The following is a 19,199-nucleotide window of genomic DNA, read 5'->3' on the forward strand; positions in this document are numbered from 1 at the left end:
CTGAATATTTCTGCCACTCTGCATCTCACACCTTTGCTCTGGCTCAGTGAAGACCTGCAGGATTGCAGGCGCTTCCTCCCAGAGCTGCGTGAGGCGCTGGCTCCTGCAGATGGGCCCTGCCAAGCTGTCCCTGCCTCACGCTGGCCCCGCTTCCCTGGCACAAGTGCCGGGCCTGAAGGAGCTGCCCTGTGCTCCAGCCTGCCGAGCAGCCCGGCTCCCTGCCCCGGTGCCCAGAGTGCTGCACACACTGCTGGCCTTTGCCAGGAGTTGCAGGGCAGCCGGCAGAAGAGGAGGGATCCTCAGCCAGCCCAGCAGCCCGAGGCTGCCCTTGGCCTTTCCCTGCTCCAGGGCACACTCCAGACGGCCAATGCCTCCAGGCCGGGCTGTGCCCAGCACAGCTGCGCTTCCCCTCAGCAGCAGCCAGCTGCCACCTCGGCTCTGAGAGCGGAGGATTCGCCCGCTGCCAGCAAGAGGCACCCAGGGCCCGGCTTCTGCCTCTTGCAGCTCCAAGGGCCTCCTCCCAGCCTGCCTCTGCCGGGGCTCAGGCTGCTCCGGCCTCTGCCGGGGCTCTGCTGGGGCTCCAGCCCGGGCAAGGCCGGGCCCGCTCTCACCTCACAGGCACTGACAGCTCTGCACCACAGGAGACCTTCCCGAGCACCCTCTCTGATCTTTCTGCTTTCTCACTTGAGCAAGGCTCTCCTACAGCCAAAGACATTGCACCTAGGGATACAAATCCAAGTGGCAGGAACACCAATGCTCTCCAGTCACAGCTGAAGGCCTGCATCTGCGCAAGTTGTATGGGCTGCTCTATTCTTCCTTCGGTTTTGCCTTCAAATGCCATTGCCCTTTCTGCCTCAACTAGAAGTGTCACAGATGTACCAAAACGGGCCAGTGTTCTGGCCAAAGGCAGTGTGCTCTGGAGATGATGAATGAAGAGTCTTCCCAGCTTTCAAAGCACATTGAGAAAAACAACAATCCCTTCTTTTTAAATTTTAACAGTTTAGTAGCAATAAAATGGTTATTAAGATAGTAATAGAAGTTAGAATAATAAGAATTTGGACAATCAGAGTTAGAACAGTAAAGGACAATAAAAACAAAGACATACGGACAGTCCTGGTGCCTCCTGGGCAATTATGCCCCGAAAGCACACACGCTAACAAAGGATTAGCCCTTAAAAGCAATAGCCTGTTGCATATTCATATATCACATACATGAGGCATAAATTCTTTTCAAACAAAGGTTGTTCTCTGCTTATGGTCAAGTTCTCCCCCTTAATCCTGTTGGCTCGTCAAAGTTGGGAAGGAGGTGGAAGAAAGTTGGTCTTTTCCAATAAGGACGCAAGAATTCTTCCCTTGGGGCTTTTGGTGTCCTGTTGCTGTCATCTCTGGGCAAAGAATTTCTTGATTACCCCATCCCTTTCTTGAGCTAGTTAAAAAAGTATCTTACATTACATAGTTTCTATTTTACATAATCTTATGACCTAAAACTATATTTACCACTGAAATAATTATCAATATAGCTGGACGGGACATACATGAGCTTGTCTGGCCTTTGCTGCTTGACCAAATAGCGGCAACTCTGGAATTTTACCCCAGAGACACTTTTGGCCAGCTGGATGCTGCAGCTGGGCGCTTGGAGGCAAGTCCAGCCATTCAGGAGCTCAGGTTTACCTTTGGTGGAGACGCTTTAAGACGAGGTGAAGGAAAGGAGTTGGTTCTGATGGAGGGTTTCTATCCAGAGCTTTATTCCTGGCCCACAGGCCTCTGAATCCAGCAAGGGCTCCAGGAGAACTCCCAGCTGCATGGTTTGCTCACCCTTTTACCCGGGGCAGAGGGGCAGGGAAGGAACACGGGGATCACCAACCAGGTACGGGGCGGGGAAGTGTCAAGGGACAGAGGATACCTGGATGGCCCAATGTCCTTCCAGGAGGGGAGGGCATCTTTGGAATTCTGCCAATCACTCGCCGCCCTTCTGGAATGCCAGGATTGACAGACAGTGCTCAGCAGGGGTCAGGGTGTGGAAAGGAGGGATGATTGACACACCTGGCAGGGAATTATCAGGGAGGAACCTGGGGTATCTGAGGCAAACCATGACATTGCACCGCAACATAACACAGTACTTAAAAAAATACAGTACTACTAACTAAGACAACATAACACATACAGTATATTAATTTATATATATATACATATATAAATTTTATTATCTGTGAAGAACCTGTCCTGCAATATGTACTTTTCACAACACCAAAGAAGCCATTGCACCTTTAAGAGACAGCTGACAACTCAGAAGGAAATGCTCAGCTTGTTCACAGGGTGAGAAAGAAAGGATTCTTCCAGATGAGTTAAAGTTTCAGAAACTTTATTTATTTACAATCCTACTCTATAATCCTCTAGGGTGGTATTTACAGAAAAATGGACAGGCACTAAATGAACCAGCCTAACCTTCTGGAGCTAACTAAACTAACTAACCTTCTAGGACTAAGTCAGGTTTTTAATAAAGCTGCATTCAACGTTGTGGATAAAAAGGTGATGTTGTGAGCAGAAAGAAGAAGCAGAAGAGTTGCTGACAGACAAAGGGGTAGCAACACAAATAAAATGACCCTTACAGCATCTACCAATTGGATTAAGAAAAAGATGCAACCAAACAATGCATGACTACAGAAAGCTATAGGATAGGAACTAATTATAAACTATGTTTAGAAGCACAATAAATGGCTTCTCCTTGATTCACAGTGGATTGTGCAGAGTCTTTTTTCTTTTCTCCACATAGTCCTACTCTAAATCCTACTCTAAATCCTACTCTACACTCCTACTCTACAATCCTACTCTCTAAGATGGCTATGGAGAAAATGGTCCTGATGTGATTATAGCACTGTTTGCTTCTCCATCCTCCTCTTCACTGAGATGATGAGTGGTGCCAGGGTGGATGCAGCCTCGGCTGATGTTACAAATGGATGCTGTTCACAAAAAAACCCAAAAAACGAATACAAAAACAAAAACAAAAAAGAAAACAAAACACAAACAAAAAAACCAAAACCAAAACAAAACAAATAAACCAAAAACAAACAACAAACCAAACAACAAAAAGACAAAGAACAGTGAACAGTGAGCCATTACTTTCCAAGCTCAGTGCTTCACAGGCTCAATCAGGATTACTCTGGGTCCTAAAAAGACCCAGAAAGAGGAGCAGTGGGACCATCTGCTACCCAGCAGTCATGTGCAGGACCCTGCCATCACAGGCAAACCTGGCCCAGAATCCCACTCATCCATTTATTCAGGTTTCTTTATCTTGTTGGGATTTTTGCCCCGCCAGTGCTCTAGAAATGGTGCTTCCTGTCCCTGGGTTTTCTTCCTTTCAGGAAACTCCAATGGCTCATATGGGCCCCTGCCTTTGAAAGACAGGCACTGTGCTGATTCCCACAGGGACAGAAAGCAGTGTCTACCTTTCCATGCCCTGCCCCTTGTGTGCTGGATGGCTCCTTCCTTCCCATCAGGGCCAGCCCAGTGGCACTGGGCCCTGCAGTTCCCTCTCTGCCACACAACCTGGCAGTAACCCTGGCACAGTTCCCATCTGCTTGAGCGTGCTAGGCAGCAGATGGGGCTGGGACAAGTCCCTCCCAGCTGTCCCTGTTTGCGTGGCAGAAACCTCTAAGGGTGGGCTGGGGGGCACAAACCAGGGCCCCTCAGAGTGAGCCCCCCACAGCCCCTCCTGCCCACAGCCAAATCTCTGACTGCTCAGCTGGGACTGGCTTCCTTGGATTCCTCCACCACCATTTCATGTCTCTGTACCCTGCATTGCTCTACTTCAATTCTTTTGCCATTAGAGAAAACTGAGCCCTCCACCAAATTACAAAAGAAGGCGACAGAAACAGTCAGAGGACAGAGCGCCTCTCCTCTCAGGAAATGCAGAGGGAGCTGGAGTTATTCAGTTTTGTGAAGAACAGGCCCCAGGGAGACTTTATTGCCACTTTCCAAGATTTCAGAGTTGCTTTGAAGAAAGCGGGGGACATCTTTTTTAACAGGGCCAGTTACAATAGGATATGGACAAATATTATTAAACACAAAGGGTATCTAATCAGAGTAGGTCTAAGGAAGAACTTATTTTCTTGGAGCATGGTGGAACCCTGGCACAGCTTGCCCCAAGAGCTTGTAGGTGCCCCATCCCTCCAACCATTCCTGCTCCAGTGGCAAAGGGCTCTGAGGAACCTGATCTCTTTAAAGATGTCCCTGCTCATTGAAGGACACTTGCACCACAGGACCTTTACAGGGCCCTGCCACCCAGCCCAGTCTAGGATTCCTCACTGTTTTCATTTGAAGAGCACCAAGAATGGAGGTGAGGAGGAAGGGAGCTCATCTGCTGCCTTGGACTTGAGTGGAGGAGGAGCCCATCCCTCAGAGCCTGTTTCACCTGCAGCCCCTTCCCATTTTACCTGCAGCAGCTCCTTGGCAGACCAGCGCCGCGCCTCGTCTCTCTGCAGGCAGCAGCTCAGGAAGTCACGCAGGCAGGATGAAAATAAGTTGGGCTGCTGCAGCTTTTGTTTTCCTCCTGTGGCTATCAGGAGTTGAGGCTGGGGAAAAAGGAGACACCAGGCTCCACCTGCTTCTTTCCCATCTGTCACTGCTCTCCCAGATCCCATTGATTAAGCTCCACTCTGCAGTGGCACTTTCTGCCCTGGCAAAGACCCAGAGATGACTTTCCTTTACCAACCAAAAACCCAAACCCTGATGCAGCCACAGCTTTCCCACTGTCCTGCAGATTTTGCCTTGGCAGCTGATTTCATTGCCTGACCTAGTTAGTGGGAACTACATCAGCACAAGCACATTCCTTCCCTGAGGATTCATATCAGCTTGAGGGGCTTTTTGGAAGAAGGACTTTGCTATACTGACTCTACTGTATCCAAGGGTTAGGATATGAAAAGTATCTCTGCAGTGCTTCTTGGTCCCTTAAGCACAGCTGCCATAAAACAAAACGAATCAAGCTTTTTGCTTTGTTCTTGAAAACAATGGGAATTGGAAGGAAAGAAAGGAAATCCACCACGTATTCCTCAGGTAAGGAAACAAACATTGGGAATCTCATCTTCAACACAGACACATTAAGATGCATGCACAAATGTACTGGGATGAAAACGCCTGCTGGGACACACAGGAGCCACCTGCAGCTCTGTCTCTCAGCAGTCTGAAAATTTCTGCTTTCCTTATATGGAAAAGAAAAACTTTTCATAGTCAAATCAGAAGGAGAGGTTCCATCCTTACGGTCACCCTCTACTCATTTGGCTACCCAAGTCAATGCATGAATGGTAGGCCCATCACAGAAAGTGCCAGGAAACAAATGGGAGGTTTTGGCAGGCTCTCCACATCCCCAGGCTCTGGCTTGGTGATGTGCAGAATGTTGCTTTGGGCTAGGAGAGAAACACGGTCACTGAGTGTTTCAGCAGCACTGCACAAGAAGCAGAAGAGACTCTGTGGACTTTAAACCCTCATGCCCAGGTTCCAGGCATGTTTCCCAGTGAGAAGAAACTGCACAGGGGGTTAAGTTCCTCTCTAAAAATCAGTGCCTTAGTAACTTTCTTGTGTTTGGGCTTCCTTTCTTCATTTCTGGAAATGTAACACCAGTTCTGAGAGGCTTGCCTTGTGGTTTTAGGCACATCTTCACAGACAGACAAGTGGGAACAACTTGAAACCCAAAGCAAATGTTGCCTGAGAGGAGCTGGGGAGTGTTTGCCTGGGGTGAGGCTTGAGCTGTCTGGCAATCCCTTTCCATGATGTGCAGAAACATCCAGCTGCTCCCCAGAACTCAGTCCCTCTGGGCACGCAGGCCTCTGGAAACTCCTGAGGATTCCAGCCTTTCTCCTGCTCAAGAGCATCTAACCTAAGCTGAGCTCCAGTTTCTTCAGCAAGGCCAAGGATGCTCACTTCCATGCAGCTGACAGTGTCCATGGATCTCAGCAGATCTTTCTGATACTCCTCAGGCCAAGGAGTTACAGTGTAGATTGGCAAGACATCGGCTGATCATTATCCAGTGCGGTTCATGTGGAACCAAGCTCTAACGCACTGACAAGTCAGAGGGAGAGAGAGCTCATTCTGCTTTTACAAGATGGTATTTAGAAACATAAGACACCAACTTGGAAGTATTCAAACCTCAACTTGCAGAATCCATCTCAAATAGACAAAAATAACAATGGCAAGAGGCCTTGGAGTCTCCATAAAAATGCCCACCACTGTCATGATAACTCTGTGCTCGTGGCACTGAAATAGATGGTGACCAAAGAGACTTTGCTATTATCCTCTTTAAGCCAAAGGAGAATTTCAAAGCTGGAAATGGCAATGCACTCCCCTTGTGTACAAATAATTTATGCAGTTTTCTGTCCTTTTCCCACATCACCAGAGGTGACAAAGAGGGTTTTATCCTGACTCTTAGCTGAGCTCAGCCACTGGCCATGGTGGGGAGCTGGAGCCCTCCCTGTCATTAGAACTGTGCAGGCCAGGGATGGCCCTGCTCCTGTGGTAAAGAAACACAGCACCGGTGTCAACTGCCCACGGTGGATCCCTGCCCAGGCACCTGCCTGCAAGCTCATCAACTTGTTAAAGTACCAAGAAACAGCCAAGGGTTTGGCAAACAATTCTAACTGCAGTCGGAGAAAAACACATCCTAAACTTCTCCAGGCCACCCGCATCCATGACTGAACAATGTACAGATGACTTGAAAGCCTGAGAGTTTCGAAGATCCACAGGATTTGGAAAAGATGCTACAGAATGGAAGGGAAGAGCTGTATTTAAAAAATGAAAAATCAAGGAGAACTGCTTGAGCATTGCTTAGGTAGTAGGTTTTTTTCTCTTTTTCTTTTTTGCTTACTTTTATTTTTCCTTTTTTTGTTATGTTTTCTATAAAATTGAAACTGGGAAGGTCTAACCTCCATTGCTCAGGATGTTTATCACATGTCTACCCTCTCCACTGAAAAATTCTTGTCCCTCAGAAACAGAGTTCCAACATTCTTCAAAAAACAAGTGGGAAATGTCAGGCGTGGCTGGAGGCCAAACTGGCAGGTTTCTGAACTGGTTAGGTTTCTGAACTGCCACTTCCCTTTCTGATACAACCAAAGCTACAGCAGATGCTGATGTGTTGCAGGGGCATTTTTAGAATGACACCTTGGTGGAAGTGGTGCCAGCAGATGGCAATGGGATTTTGTCCAATGGCACACAGAGCATGGGACAGGTGAGAAAGACAGTGGGATCAGTGAGTATTTGCAGCTTACCAAGACAGGAGTTGCATTCCAGGAAGGAACTTCTCGTTCCACCATTTCGATGCCCACGATTCCCAAAGATCATATGTCCACTTTGGGGCCACATGGTTGACCTGTCACCACTTCAGGCGCCAGCCACCCAGCAGCGCCGGCCACAGAGCTCCGTCTGCCCTGCTCAGGGCTGAGCTGAGCAAAGAGGCCAAAGTCAGCTGTGGAGAAAACAACAAACCATGAAAGCCAGCTCCAATTAGGAAACCAAGCAAAAAATTCCCCACTCTCAGACTAAGAATGTGCTGTTGAATCTCTTGGAGAACTGTCCACGCTCAATTTCCTTGGGGCTTTAGCCAATGGAGTATGGAATTGGCCACTTCCAAAAAAACCCAGATTCTTAACACTGCTCACAGTAGTGGACTTCATTCCCCTGAAGCTTTAGATTGCAGCTCCCTCTGTCTGGAAGGGACACACACAGAGCAAGGCCACTCTTGACTGCTTGTGGTTCCTTCTACCTCTATGCACGTTGCAACTGTGCCCTCAGCTCGCAGCAGGGGTCCCTGCACTGCCACCAGCATCATTTTTGGGGAGCTGGCAGTCACTCCAAGCAGCCCCACACCCACAGCCCTGGAACGCTGCACCTGACCAAGAATATACTGACCCAGCTTGACAGAACCGTCAGTTCTGAGAAGGATGTTTCTGCTCTTCACATCTTGGTGGATGATGTGGTTTGAATGAAGAAATTGCAGTCCTTGCAGGCACTGAGAGAGAAAACAGAAACAGGAGGTCAAAAATGAGTGATGTGATTTCATCCCACAAGAAAGAAAACAAAGAACCTAAAAGATTCCCTCTCCAGGGGAATGGGGAGTAATGGCAGAACAGTAATGGCCACTGAGAGGAAGAGCTTGCTGCTCCAACACTTGCAGAGCAGGACCTTTCTGAGGAAAGGCACGTCAGCTTTTGAAAGAGCAACAGCACCTGCTGTTGTAGGCTGTCCCCTGCCAACCAGCCAGGATGACTCCTGCTGCAGTGGACGTGCTTTTTCCATGCAGAGGACAAAGGAGGGGTTTGGAAAGGAAAAGTCCCTCCCTTTGGTGTGAAGCGGATCACTTTTGGGTGGGAGGTTGCATGACAAAGATTTTCTTGCTGGCCTCAGCACAGGCTTGGATGTATCACACCAGTCACCTTACTGAAGCAAAGAGCATTTTGGCTGCATACTATCCTTTTCAGCTGAGGACTGTGAGAAATGAGTCTTTTTTCTTTGCTGATCATTCCAAATCCTGCCACCAGCCCCTTTGCTTTCACAGGCAAGGAATGCAGTGAAGACAAACTCCAGGCAAACATTTAGAGAGGCAAGGTGGAGAACAGCAAATACAAATACAAGAGACAGAGCGAGAATACAACAGCAGGAGATAAGAGTACTGGCACTGAGCACAGGGAGTGCAGGGGCACTGGCAGGCCTTTCACTTGAGATGCTTTTACTTGCCCATAGCATACCAGCAACACAGAAACAAAGCTTGGCACAGGAAATCACTCCAGCTCTGAGGCCCTGTTTCCCAGACAATGCTGCCCAAGCCCTTGGAAACACAGATGGGATTGCTGACCTCCCGACTGATGGCTGCCATCTCATCTTCCGACAGGTAGGTCTGGCTGATGACATCGCTCAGAGTGCCTCCATCCATGTACTCCATAACCAGGGACAGTTCCTCACCCACAAGGTAGCTGAAAGAAGGACACAAGGGCATGGAGATGAATGTACATGGCTAGGTTGCTGTTTGGAAAAGATGGATCCACTCTTCTTTTCAGATCCCTTTGAGACAAAAAAAAAATAAAGGACTAGACATTCCCTCTTGGCTGTGCATTGTTTGCCATCTGTGCAGTCTCAAGGAGAAAGGTACAGCTGCGAAAAAAGAGATGTCTTAAATGGGCAGCAAGCAAAATGTGCAGTTTAGTAACAGCCCAGATAAAAAGCCTGTCATGCATAGTGTTTCTGGAAAAAAGCACCTACTCCTCCTGGCATGCATAGCAATGGAAAACAGTGGCAACAATCCAAGGGAAATCCGTGTTAGTTTACCTGGATGTAAGAAGACACTTGAATAAAATCAAGCTCCAAAACAAAGTGGTGGCTGTGAATATAGAGATCATTGATTTAGTAAGACATGACTCATCCGGGTTTTTGAACAATTTTCAAATACCATGTGCCAGCAAAGACTCATGCAGACAAAATGCAATCTCTTCCCATCCACTGGAGATGAAAAGAGCAATAATAATTAGCCAATAATTACAGCTCTATTTTCTGCCAGTGACCAAAGTGGGATCTTACCTTGCAGTTTGCAGTACGTGAACAAACATTCATAGGACAAAAGCACAACTCACCTGTCTAAACAGCTGACCAGGTTGGGATTCCTGTTCACCTTCATGACTATGAGTTCATTGACTTTTAGTTTGTTCTTCCTCAGTCCTTGAAGCTGTATTTTCTTGATGGCCACCTAAAATGACATTGAAAATCAGTAACTTGAGAGGTTGGTGGCACGAGACCACAAGACACATGGAGCGAGTGATTTTGCAATGACACAGCTGAGCTGTGCCAAACTGCCTTGTGATTAGGCACTGCAGTAATTAGGAACTGACATTCCAACAGCCCATTTCTCTGCTCCCTTGGGAGCCAGTTACAGGACACATGGACCTCTGACATTTTGCCTTGACCACTTGGTAACAGCAGTGTCTGAGTTATCACCCACAAACCTCTGACCACACTCTCTGCTGCGTCATTTGGGATTCAGAAGAAGTAATCCTTGCCTTAATACTCTGTGGATACATCCTGGGCTATGGGCAGGGCTTAGGGCTTTCAGGGACGCCTTGCAGATCTCTCCCTGTGTGCAGTTCCCAAGTGCAGAACTGCAGTGGCTAAGGAACTACTAGTAACTTTCAGATGGATTTGCTGGCAGCCAGAAATGAGAACTCAGGACTCTGAAGCTGTAGCCCCAAAGAACAGTGAGGTGCTCGAAGGCACCACCTTTGTTTTAGCAATGGAGAGCGAGTGAGCGTGTCCTTCTCTGAAAGGAACCGCTGCCCTCCGTGCCTTCCTTCCGGCAGCTGAGGAGGACAAAGTCCCAAATGTGTTTTGTGGGCTGGCACCGGTCTGTGCTTCCTGTGCCTTTTCAGCACAGCTCTGCCCAAAGCTCCAGCCACAGCTCACACCAGAGGGGAAAGCCCTCGAGTGCAGCAGAGTCTGCAGGGGCTGTTCACATTTACCTCTCCTCCTGTGGCAGTGTTGAGTGCTTTGAAAACATCTCCAAAAGTCCTAGAAACAAAACAGAAGCAGAGAAAGGAGAAGCTGTTTAGATCTTGCAGTGAAAGCCAGCCCACACAGGAGATCTGTGCTGTCAATGCCTAAGACCTGCAGGACACTGGAAGCATGGAGATGTCTTTGACAAGGCCTTCTGAGTACACTTAGAAATTCTGATCAGCACTGACAATCTCAGCCCAGTGCCTGAACACATTTGCAGCTTGCCTGACTTTACACTTGATACCTATTCCACCAGCAAAACACCTGATGCATAGTTTTGTACAATTAACATTGCTTGGACTCACCCACTGCCAATATTTTCCAGTTCAGTGTATTTTAGAATAGGATTTTCCATCTTCACCATTCTCCCTGAGAGAAACAAAATGCAAGATGTTCACTTTAAAGCAGAGATCCCACCTTCTAGGAGATACAAAAGGCAGCCCCACTGTCTGGGGCTCTGAGCCCTCTCTTGGTGGACAGCTGGCTAACATCAACAGGAACAGCAACTGGTACAACAAGAAAAGAACAGCAGGCCCACAGCACAAGTGGCTGGCACAGAAACTGATTTCCAGCATCCTTTGAAGTGAGAGACCTCTTGACAGCAGGCACACAGGGAAGCACAGGGAGATACATTCAGAGGAGACTGAGACCAGAAGAGAATAGCTAGCAAGGCAAGTAAGTTTGTCATCTAGAAACATTAAGGAGAGCTGGAACTAACAGTGCTTTTGTTTCCTTGGGAATAAACATTGTGAGATTTAGAAAAGGTTTCCTACTTGCTAAGATTAAATGCACCTGGACATCTAGAATCAATTCCTCTGAACAGATGCCAAGTTCAGAACAGGAGGAATATTGCCAAGTGTTCCCATCTTTTCCACCTTGCAGCAGTTTGCCAGAAGAATGCCTCTGTGTTTGTAAACCAGAGCAGCTCATGCTAGAACCAATCCCCACAGGGCTTCCAGCATCAGGACCCTCACCCTTTATGAGCAGGCTGAGCCCAAAGACGCCCTTGCCCGTGCCCCGCGTGAAGAACCGCGCCACTTCTCTTCACCCTGACAGTGCGGATCCGTCACTCCCATTGCACTCGCCCTCTCGGCACCGCACACGTCCCCATCTTCCCAACTCGGTACAGCAGGCAGGGGCACAGAGGACAGCAGTGCTCCTTAGGCACCCCTGTGACACAGAGAGCTGCCCAGAGGAGATGCTGACCCTCCTGTGAGCCCAGGCTGTGCGAGGCAGAAGCCGGCCCAAAGCAGGGGCTGCTGCCTCAGGCAGCTCCGCGCTGCAGCAGCCGGGCAGCAGCGGGACCCTCCCAGCTAAGGAAGGCTCCAGCCTCTGCATTCCCACAGCCCTCAGGGGCAGGGCAGCGACCACAACAAGGCTGCCAAAGCCCAAGCATGAGCACTGACAGGCACTGATGGGAAGAAGCCAGAGTGAGCCTGAGCCCCGGACAAGCTGTTGCCCCCATTCAGGACACAACAGGATGGGCTTTGAGATCAGCCACACCGAGGCACAGATCAGTGCCCTTTTTGTCCAACTGGTGATGGTAGAGACAGAATCCACTGGGCTCTCTTCCCAACCCTACCAGATCTTATCTGAGAGCACAGCACTGGCAGCTGTTAAGGGCAAGAAGCAGATTCATTGGGTTGTGCTGCAGAATCACAAAGGGCTTGATGTGTTCTCCTAGAGACTGATCTCAGCAGGGCTTCTGCCAGTGGCTAGGACTCAAGCAGTCACAGCCTTCTGCTGATCCAGGGACAATTCCTGCTTCTGCCTTCGGCAGAGAGGGAAGCCCAGGCAAACTCCAGCCAGTCTAAGCTGCCCTCAGAGGCAGCAGGAACACCCAGAGCTCTCTCTTGCTGCCTCGGAGCACTGCCAGCACTTCTGTGACACTAAACTGAGCAGAACCCTTTGATACAGCTATGCTGACACATGCACACAACACACTGTCCCTCAGATAAGAAAGATACCAGACGTACTCTGCTGCTCCAGGGAGTCACCTGCCATCTCCTGTTGCTGAGCAGCAGCTGGGTCAGCACGAGAGGTGAACCAAGGGCTCAGGCTCCAATTCTGCAGCTGGAGAGCAAAGGCTCCTTGGGATGGCACTGCTGCTTCTGCAGCAGCTTCAGTGTCAGAGTCCGTGTAGATCTGAGACAAGAAATGAGTTGATGTCAGGAAGATGTGGCAGAGATTGCCCTGAAATGCAAGAGAGATTTCTATTTGAAATGCAAGCCCTTAGGAAGCGGCTGTCAGCCACATGCAGAGCTCCTCAATTGGATTGCTTTGGATGTCCACTTGTGAAACCAAATGGTCAAAACCAAAGGCTGGTTTTACTCGAGTTCATAGCCAGTTTGTTGTTCTAAAGGATGACCGCAGCAACGACTGCTCCACTTCTCTCAAAGACTCCTTTCCCCCTCCTAGGTCTGCAGATATATTTGCAGCTCCTCATTCTAATGTTCTACCTCCTGCCATGAAATTCTCTTTTTCTGCACCTTCCTCGGGATGAGCTTATCCTGCAGCATCTCTGGATGGTTCAGTTCCTGGGCCTCATGCCAGCCTCGGGGCTCTTGGTTGCCCGTCATTTGCTGGAACTCTCTGCAGGCTGCCAGGTAGGATGGCGACACTTCCACCTCAAGTCAAACAGAACAAAGCAGTCAGAGACTACAGCTTGTCCCCGTCAGCCAGGAGTCATTGACTGGGAAGAAAGTAAAGGAAAGGACAGGAGCAGATTCACAAGGGATACAGACAGCTTGTAGCTCGTATTCCAAATCTATGTGAGTGACCATGTTCACCTGCAAAAACACCTCAAGAAACAAGGCCACCTGGAAGAAGCCAGCAGGAGTTCATTCGGATGACTGCTGGCTAAATGGCCAGAGGAGAAATGCCACTGTCTAGAGCATCAGCTGAGATGCAGCAGAGCAGGAAGTGTCCTTGAGAGCAGCTCTGAGAGAGGCCTCATCAGGATGGCACTCAGAGGCATCACCCACCCCCCTGCTGCTCTGCACTGGAAAGGCAGGGCAGGCAGAAACCACCCCTTGGGTGACTGCAGTGCCTATTGCTATTTCACTCACTTGCTTTTCTGGAGCCTTTTGCTCCTGAAGGAGGCAATTCATTTTCTCTTTGATGATTTTAATTTTTTCTTCTAGCCTCTTCTTCCTTGCCTTGGTCCTAGCCTTAATTTCCTGCAGCTCTGTCTGCATCTGTTCATCAATTTTCTGTAAAGAACAACGGAAAGGACTCAGTTTCATGAGTGGAGTGGCTGACATTACTTCATTCACCTGTTTTTGTTGATTGCCCCTCTGCATAGGGAGATTCTTCTCCTCTTGGATGTCTTCATTCCTCCTCTTTGCTGCCATGATGGCACTCTGAGCTTCAGGCAGCTCTGCTTGTGGCTCTGCCTTGATGTTCTGTACACACAAAAGCAGAGCAAGTGACTGAAAAGCTCAGCTTTTCCCTATTTTAGCCTCCAAATCACATTTATTCAGCCCCTTGTTTCTGCTTCCCTACCCAGCTCTGCTTCCACTGTAACCATCCTGTCCCAGGGCTGATCTCTGCAGATTGCAAGGCTCTGTGCTTCCAGTGCCTGTGGGACTCCTGGCCTCCTCAGTCCCAGGAGCTCTGGTTTATGCCCCTCTTCCTGCCCTTCCCACTGTGCCCTGGCCAGTCAGGCTTACCTGGCCATTCTCCTGTGGCTCTTCCACCTGCTGCCTGCGCTGCTCTTCCTGCCCTCGGGCAGGGAACAGCTCTCCCTGAGTCTGGCATGGCATCTCAGATGAGGCAGTGTGGTCCTGCTCTTTCTCTAGAAGCACCTGCACAGAAAGCAAGAGAAGATGGGTTTTAACTTCCCACATGCCCTTTGTGGGCCAAGACTCAAAGGCTGCTGGGCTCACACGTTCCCAAAGCACTGTGCTGCTGCTCTCCTGGGTCGTTCTCTGCCCGAGGGGAGGCACAGATTCCAAAGTGACCCTGGCCCTACAGTCAGGGGCCACTGGGACTGAAGCTCCAACAGCCTCTCAGGCAGCTAACAGGGAAGGAGTGGCATTTCTCAAGGGTCTGGTGAGGGCCTCCCTCTGCTTCTGCCATGTCCTGTTTGTCTTTCAGTAGTGACTGACACCCCGCCCTGTCCCACAGCTCCATCCTGGCTCTGCAGGGGCTTCCTGGGTGAGCTCACTCCTTGTGAGAGACACTTCTGGAGTTCACCTTCTCTTCAGGCCTGCACCAGCATTCCTCCTTCCTGACATCCACACTCTTGTTAGAAAACCGGGTCATTCAGGAGATGAGGATGCATGCAAAGATCTCTGATGGAAGTCAGAGAACCTCTGTGGCCACCTCAGTATATGGAGGACGACCAAGGTGTTTCTTCTCCCTCTTTTGTCAACAGAGAATTCTGACCAGCAGTAACAGAGTTTCTCATAAGGCCCCATTAATGAATGCACTTACACAACCCTGGGGATGCCAGTGAAGGAAACCCTGTGTCATGTAATGCATGTATGAGCAAAGTCACCAGACCCCAGATACAGCATGGGATAGTTCCACTCCCTCAGGACATGCAAAAATTTAAAGGATAAAAAGAAGGCTTCAGGGCACAAGAGGCTGGAGGAGGAAAACAGGAGGGGCAGAAACAACCATCTCTGGATGGGGAAACATCTCTGCCTGCTCAGGATCAGTCAGTGGAACTTGTCTCCACTCCTCTCCTGAAGGGATGCCTTTAGGTGAGCTTTGCATCTTCCACTGCTTTGGAGCAGAGCCAGGAAGATTCAAATAGACAGAGATAGATCTCACTTTTATAATCTCTCTTTACTGTGCTGTGGTATTTACATTCTTTGAACAGAGAGAGATATAGTTCTCTCTCCTAGGTCTTTTTTAAGGGAAGGCAGTGAGAAACTTAGAGAAGAAGAGAAAACAATTATTATTTCTACTGGCTGTTCTTTTTGTTTAGTTCATGTAGAATGTGTTATAGTGATTGTTTACTGAAAGTGATTTGTTAATTGGATTTTAGTGATAGTTGTTTAGCTTGATTAGCTAATTAGATAAAAGCTGTGTTGTGACTGTCTGGAAACAGTCACGAGTTTTTCTTTAGTAGCTTTTTAGTATAGTATCTCTTTAGTACAGTTTTAATATAGTACTAAGTGTAATATAGCATAGCCTAAGAAAGCATTTGTTTAACCTTCTAAATCATAGAGTCAAAGCTCATTTTTCGCCACGGGGGGTCACCCTGAATCAATACTGTCCTTTCTGTCACTACACACATCAGCACTCGGTAGCAGTGCCCCGATCAGCAGCCATCCTGAACTTGCTCTCCTGTTGCTTCAGTAACCCACACTCTTGGGGAGTCTGGAGTGTGTGTGTCCTTATGGAATGCAATCAGACCCAGAGCATTGCACTGGGAACTGCACTCTTTGTGCATCTGTGCTCAGGCAAGTTCTTCTCTTGGACTCGACCACACTGATGGGGCTAAAGTGGCTGGAGTCAGAAATGCAGCCCAGCCCCTCCAGCTCCTCTAATCTCTGAACACCAGCTGGAATGCAAGGGCATTGATTTCCTGCTCAGTTCCTAAACACAACACACACTGATTCCCTGGGCTGCCAAAAGACACAGGAGCCGTTAACCTGAAAGTGATGTCTTTCTGCCAGTGCTGGAAAAGGGCAGGAAAGACTTAGAAAAAGCTCCCTTGCTCCCTGGAGAAGGAGAAATTACACAAGGCTTCTCCTTCTAGCAAACAAACAAACAAGCAAACAAAATATGAAAGTGTTACCTACTCCAGTGTCTAAAGTACTTGGATGCAGTGAAGGGGTTGTTTGACAGGGAAACAGCCCTTGTGCTGAGCATTGGCTCTATGAATCCAAGGCAGGGATCTATGGAAGTCTGCCTGAAGGTCCCTCAAGAGCCCCCACTGTCCAGGCTAAAGCTCCCTCAGCACCTCCTCCCTGGCCTTGTGCTGCACCCCTTGCCCAGCTCCCCTGTCCTTCTGTGCCCACACTGCAGCCCCTCCATGACTTTCTGCTTCCCAGGGCCCACAGCTGCACACAGCACTCCAGCTGTGGCCGCAGCGCTGCCCAGCACAGGCCACGCTCACTGCGCTGCTCCTGCTGCCCCACTGCTGCTGGCACAGCCACCGTGCCTTGGCCTGCTTGGCCCCCTGGCCCCACGCTGCCTCATCTTCAGCTGCTCACGGCCACCAGCCCTGCGTCCTTTGGGCCCACGCAGCTCCCCAGCCCCAAAGGTGCCCATTGCACTTCAGATCCAGCAGGCAGCACTGCAAGATGGCCTTCCTGTTCTATAACCACATCTTCTAAGCAGATATCATAAAGTTTGATAGGAATAGAATTCTAAGGGACTCTGACTAAATTAAAATGGTCTAATTCAACTGTACAGGAAATTGCTCCTATGTAAATATTCCACCCTATCTGCCTTCAGCAAGCAAGGTTCTCTCTTCAAAACTAGGTTTGTAATTCTTCAAAGCTCTGATATAGAAATTTAAAATATCCATTTCGGACTTTGTTATTTTTCTTCAGGCATGAAAATAGATTTTCTTTCAGCCTTCCTAGCTGGCCCTCTACACTCTACTGCTACTGGCCAAGCTCTCAGCTTGCTCCACAATCCTTAAACACCAGGAACATGAGATGTTCCTTTATCACTCACCTCAGGATCTTCAGCACTGCAGAATACATGCTTCAGGTGACCTGTAGTGGGAAGGGAAAATGAACCAGATGCTGTCAGAATACTGCCTGGGCTGCTGAATCCCACAGAACAAGTTAACCCAAAAAGAGGTGATTTCCTGTTTCACAACATCCCTCCAGCAGACACATTTCATTCACACAGTCAGCAAGAGATCAGGACAATATTCTTGCTTGTGCCTACAATTTGGCCTGTTTTGCCAGTAAATGAATACAAACATGACCAAGAAAATGCAAATTGTTCTTTAACACTCAATGCTCCTGTTCTACCAAAGACATGAAATAGCTTCTGAAATCCTCTCCTTGAGGACCTTTGAAAAGGTCAAGTTAGACAGTCAAATCTTTTCATGACAAAATTTTAAAAGAAATAAGCTTTTTCTGAATTCTGGGAACAACTGCAGAGTTTTTAGATGGCCTTCCAATAAGGTCTGCCAGTCTACATTTTCACAGGTGTCTTGCTTGCTCCAGCAAACTGAGGAAATGACAGACTCTGCTGCCACAGACTCTCCCATGGAGGGAACGGAAGCCCTGCAGGTTCCCCTGCAAATGCTGCCCCTGTGGCTACAGACACCCCCTTTTTAGCTGAACCTCTTGACAGGAGCTTTACCAAACCAGTGGCATCCTAATGCTCTTTCTCTTTCAACATCAGAAACTCAGTCACCAGCAGGAAGACATACAAAAGCCAGCTTAGGATACACCCTAACCTAAGCAGAAGGGAAAACTCTACTTACGTGCAAAGTGTGTAACATAATAGGCAGAAAAACAAACACCATAAGCAGCAAAAGCTGCTGTGGCCAGATGGTGGATCATTGTCCCAGTGCTGTGCCAGTCTTCTCCAACACTAGAAAAACAAATGGTCAGTCAGAGTGCAACTACCCACTGACCAATGCTCCAACCAGGAGGGTTCTCCTGATGTGAGCAAGGCCTAGGGCTGCTCTGACACTGAGGCCTTCCGTGCACCAAGGCAACCTTCTGATGTCACCGCGACGATGTGGCAACCATGCCGTGATATCACAAAGCAAATTATGACAAAGAAAAGCATCACAAAGCATGTTAGTCTGTGAATTTATGCAAAGCAATTACCAACCTTCCCTACAGCAAACACAAAATGGCCTGGGAAGTTCTTCTCTGTAACAAAGCAGCACAAATTCCCCTCATGGGCCAAACCCTGTTGTTCAGGGGATCCAAGAGGAACTCCAAGAGTGCCCCAAGCACCTACAGCCTGTACCCCAGCTGAGCACTCAGATGGGACACAAGCAAAGGAAACCAGACCAAGAAAATGGCCCAAAGCATTGTACAGAACCAGGAGAGAAAGCACTATTGGCATAGCAGCTGAAGTAATTCCTAACAAATCACCCCATATATCTGCATGTTTATTGGATGTTCCCAGGGCTGCTGTGTATGTACATCTCTTCCTCTGCTCTGCCTTTCTTCCCCTTTGGCAGCAGTCGAACTGGCAGCATCTGCCCGCCAGCAGCAGCTGCTCCAAGCTGGGAACGCCACTGGCGGTTGTTGATTTCCAGAGGCTTCCGTGTGCCAGGGGAAGCCAAGGCAGGAGGGATTGAATGGTGCTGGCGCTGCTGCTGCTCTGTGCCAGAGAGCCCCGGCTGGGCAGGGCACGGTGCCCACTGCGCTGCGGGCTCCTTCTGCTGCCACAGCTGGGCACACCTGGCAGCAAGGCATGACAACTTGTGGGCAAGCCAAGGCGTTTCTGGGACTGCACTGCTCTGCACACACCCAGCACACCTGCAGCACAGAATCTTAACCCTCAAACTGGTAAACCAAAGGGAAACAGCTGGAAAAGATTTCATTTCAACCATTCTTTATGCTTCAATAGGAATGACCAAAATGAAAGTTACCGAGCAGGGCACGATCCACACTGCCAGCTCAGTGTGAGAAAAGAGGCATTACTTTATTTCAGTGCTGGGTGTGTGAGGAATCACTGCCCTGAAACATGCACACTCACTTGTTAGCATCCATGGAACTAAGACATTACTTTCAT

General features: G+C 48.9%; 2 protein-coding genes across 2 annotated transcripts in view; one reads left to right on the forward strand and one right to left on the reverse strand.

Annotated features, from left to right (window-relative positions):
- The window catches only part of LOC141727905 (uncharacterized), a 208,396-nt gene that overhangs the window by 110,371 nt on the left and 78,826 nt on the right, over positions 1–19,199 (forward strand). The window lies entirely within an intron of this gene.
- LOC141727868 (serine/threonine-protein kinase PAK 1-like) lies at positions 7,325–10,542 on the reverse strand. Its single transcript, XM_074534151.1, has 5 exons — positions 10,490–10,542; positions 9,611–9,723; positions 8,839–8,956; positions 7,896–7,995; positions 7,325–7,452 (listed from the first exon to the last, which is right to left on the reverse strand). The coding sequence occupies exons 2-5, from the start codon at positions 9,652–9,654 to the stop codon at positions 7,325–7,327; spliced, it is 390 nt and encodes a 129-aa protein (XP_074390252.1). The 5' UTR covers positions 9,655–9,723; positions 10,490–10,542.

The sequence above is a fragment of the Zonotrichia albicollis genome, unplaced genomic scaffold (genome assembly GCF_047830755.1).
Source record: "Zonotrichia albicollis isolate bZonAlb1 unplaced genomic scaffold, bZonAlb1.hap1 Scaffold_257, whole genome shotgun sequence".
Lineage (NCBI taxonomy): Eukaryota > Metazoa > Chordata > Aves > Passeriformes > Passerellidae > Zonotrichia > Zonotrichia albicollis.

Excerpts from the sequence above, each read along its gene's own strand:
- LOC141727868 (XM_074534151.1), bottom strand. The coding sequence starts at position 9,654 with ATGAAGGTGAACAGGAATCCCAACCTGGTCAGCTGTTTAGACAG. Across the intron at positions 8,957-9,610 it reads CTGGTCAGCTGTTTAGACAG|CTACCTTGTGGGTGAGGAAC; the intron begins GTGAGTTGTGCT and ends TCCTTCTTTCAG. Across the intron at positions 7,453-7,895 it reads TGACGGTTCTGTCAAGCTGG|CTGACTTTGGCCTCTTTGCT; the intron begins GTCAGTATATTC and ends TTTTCTCCACAG.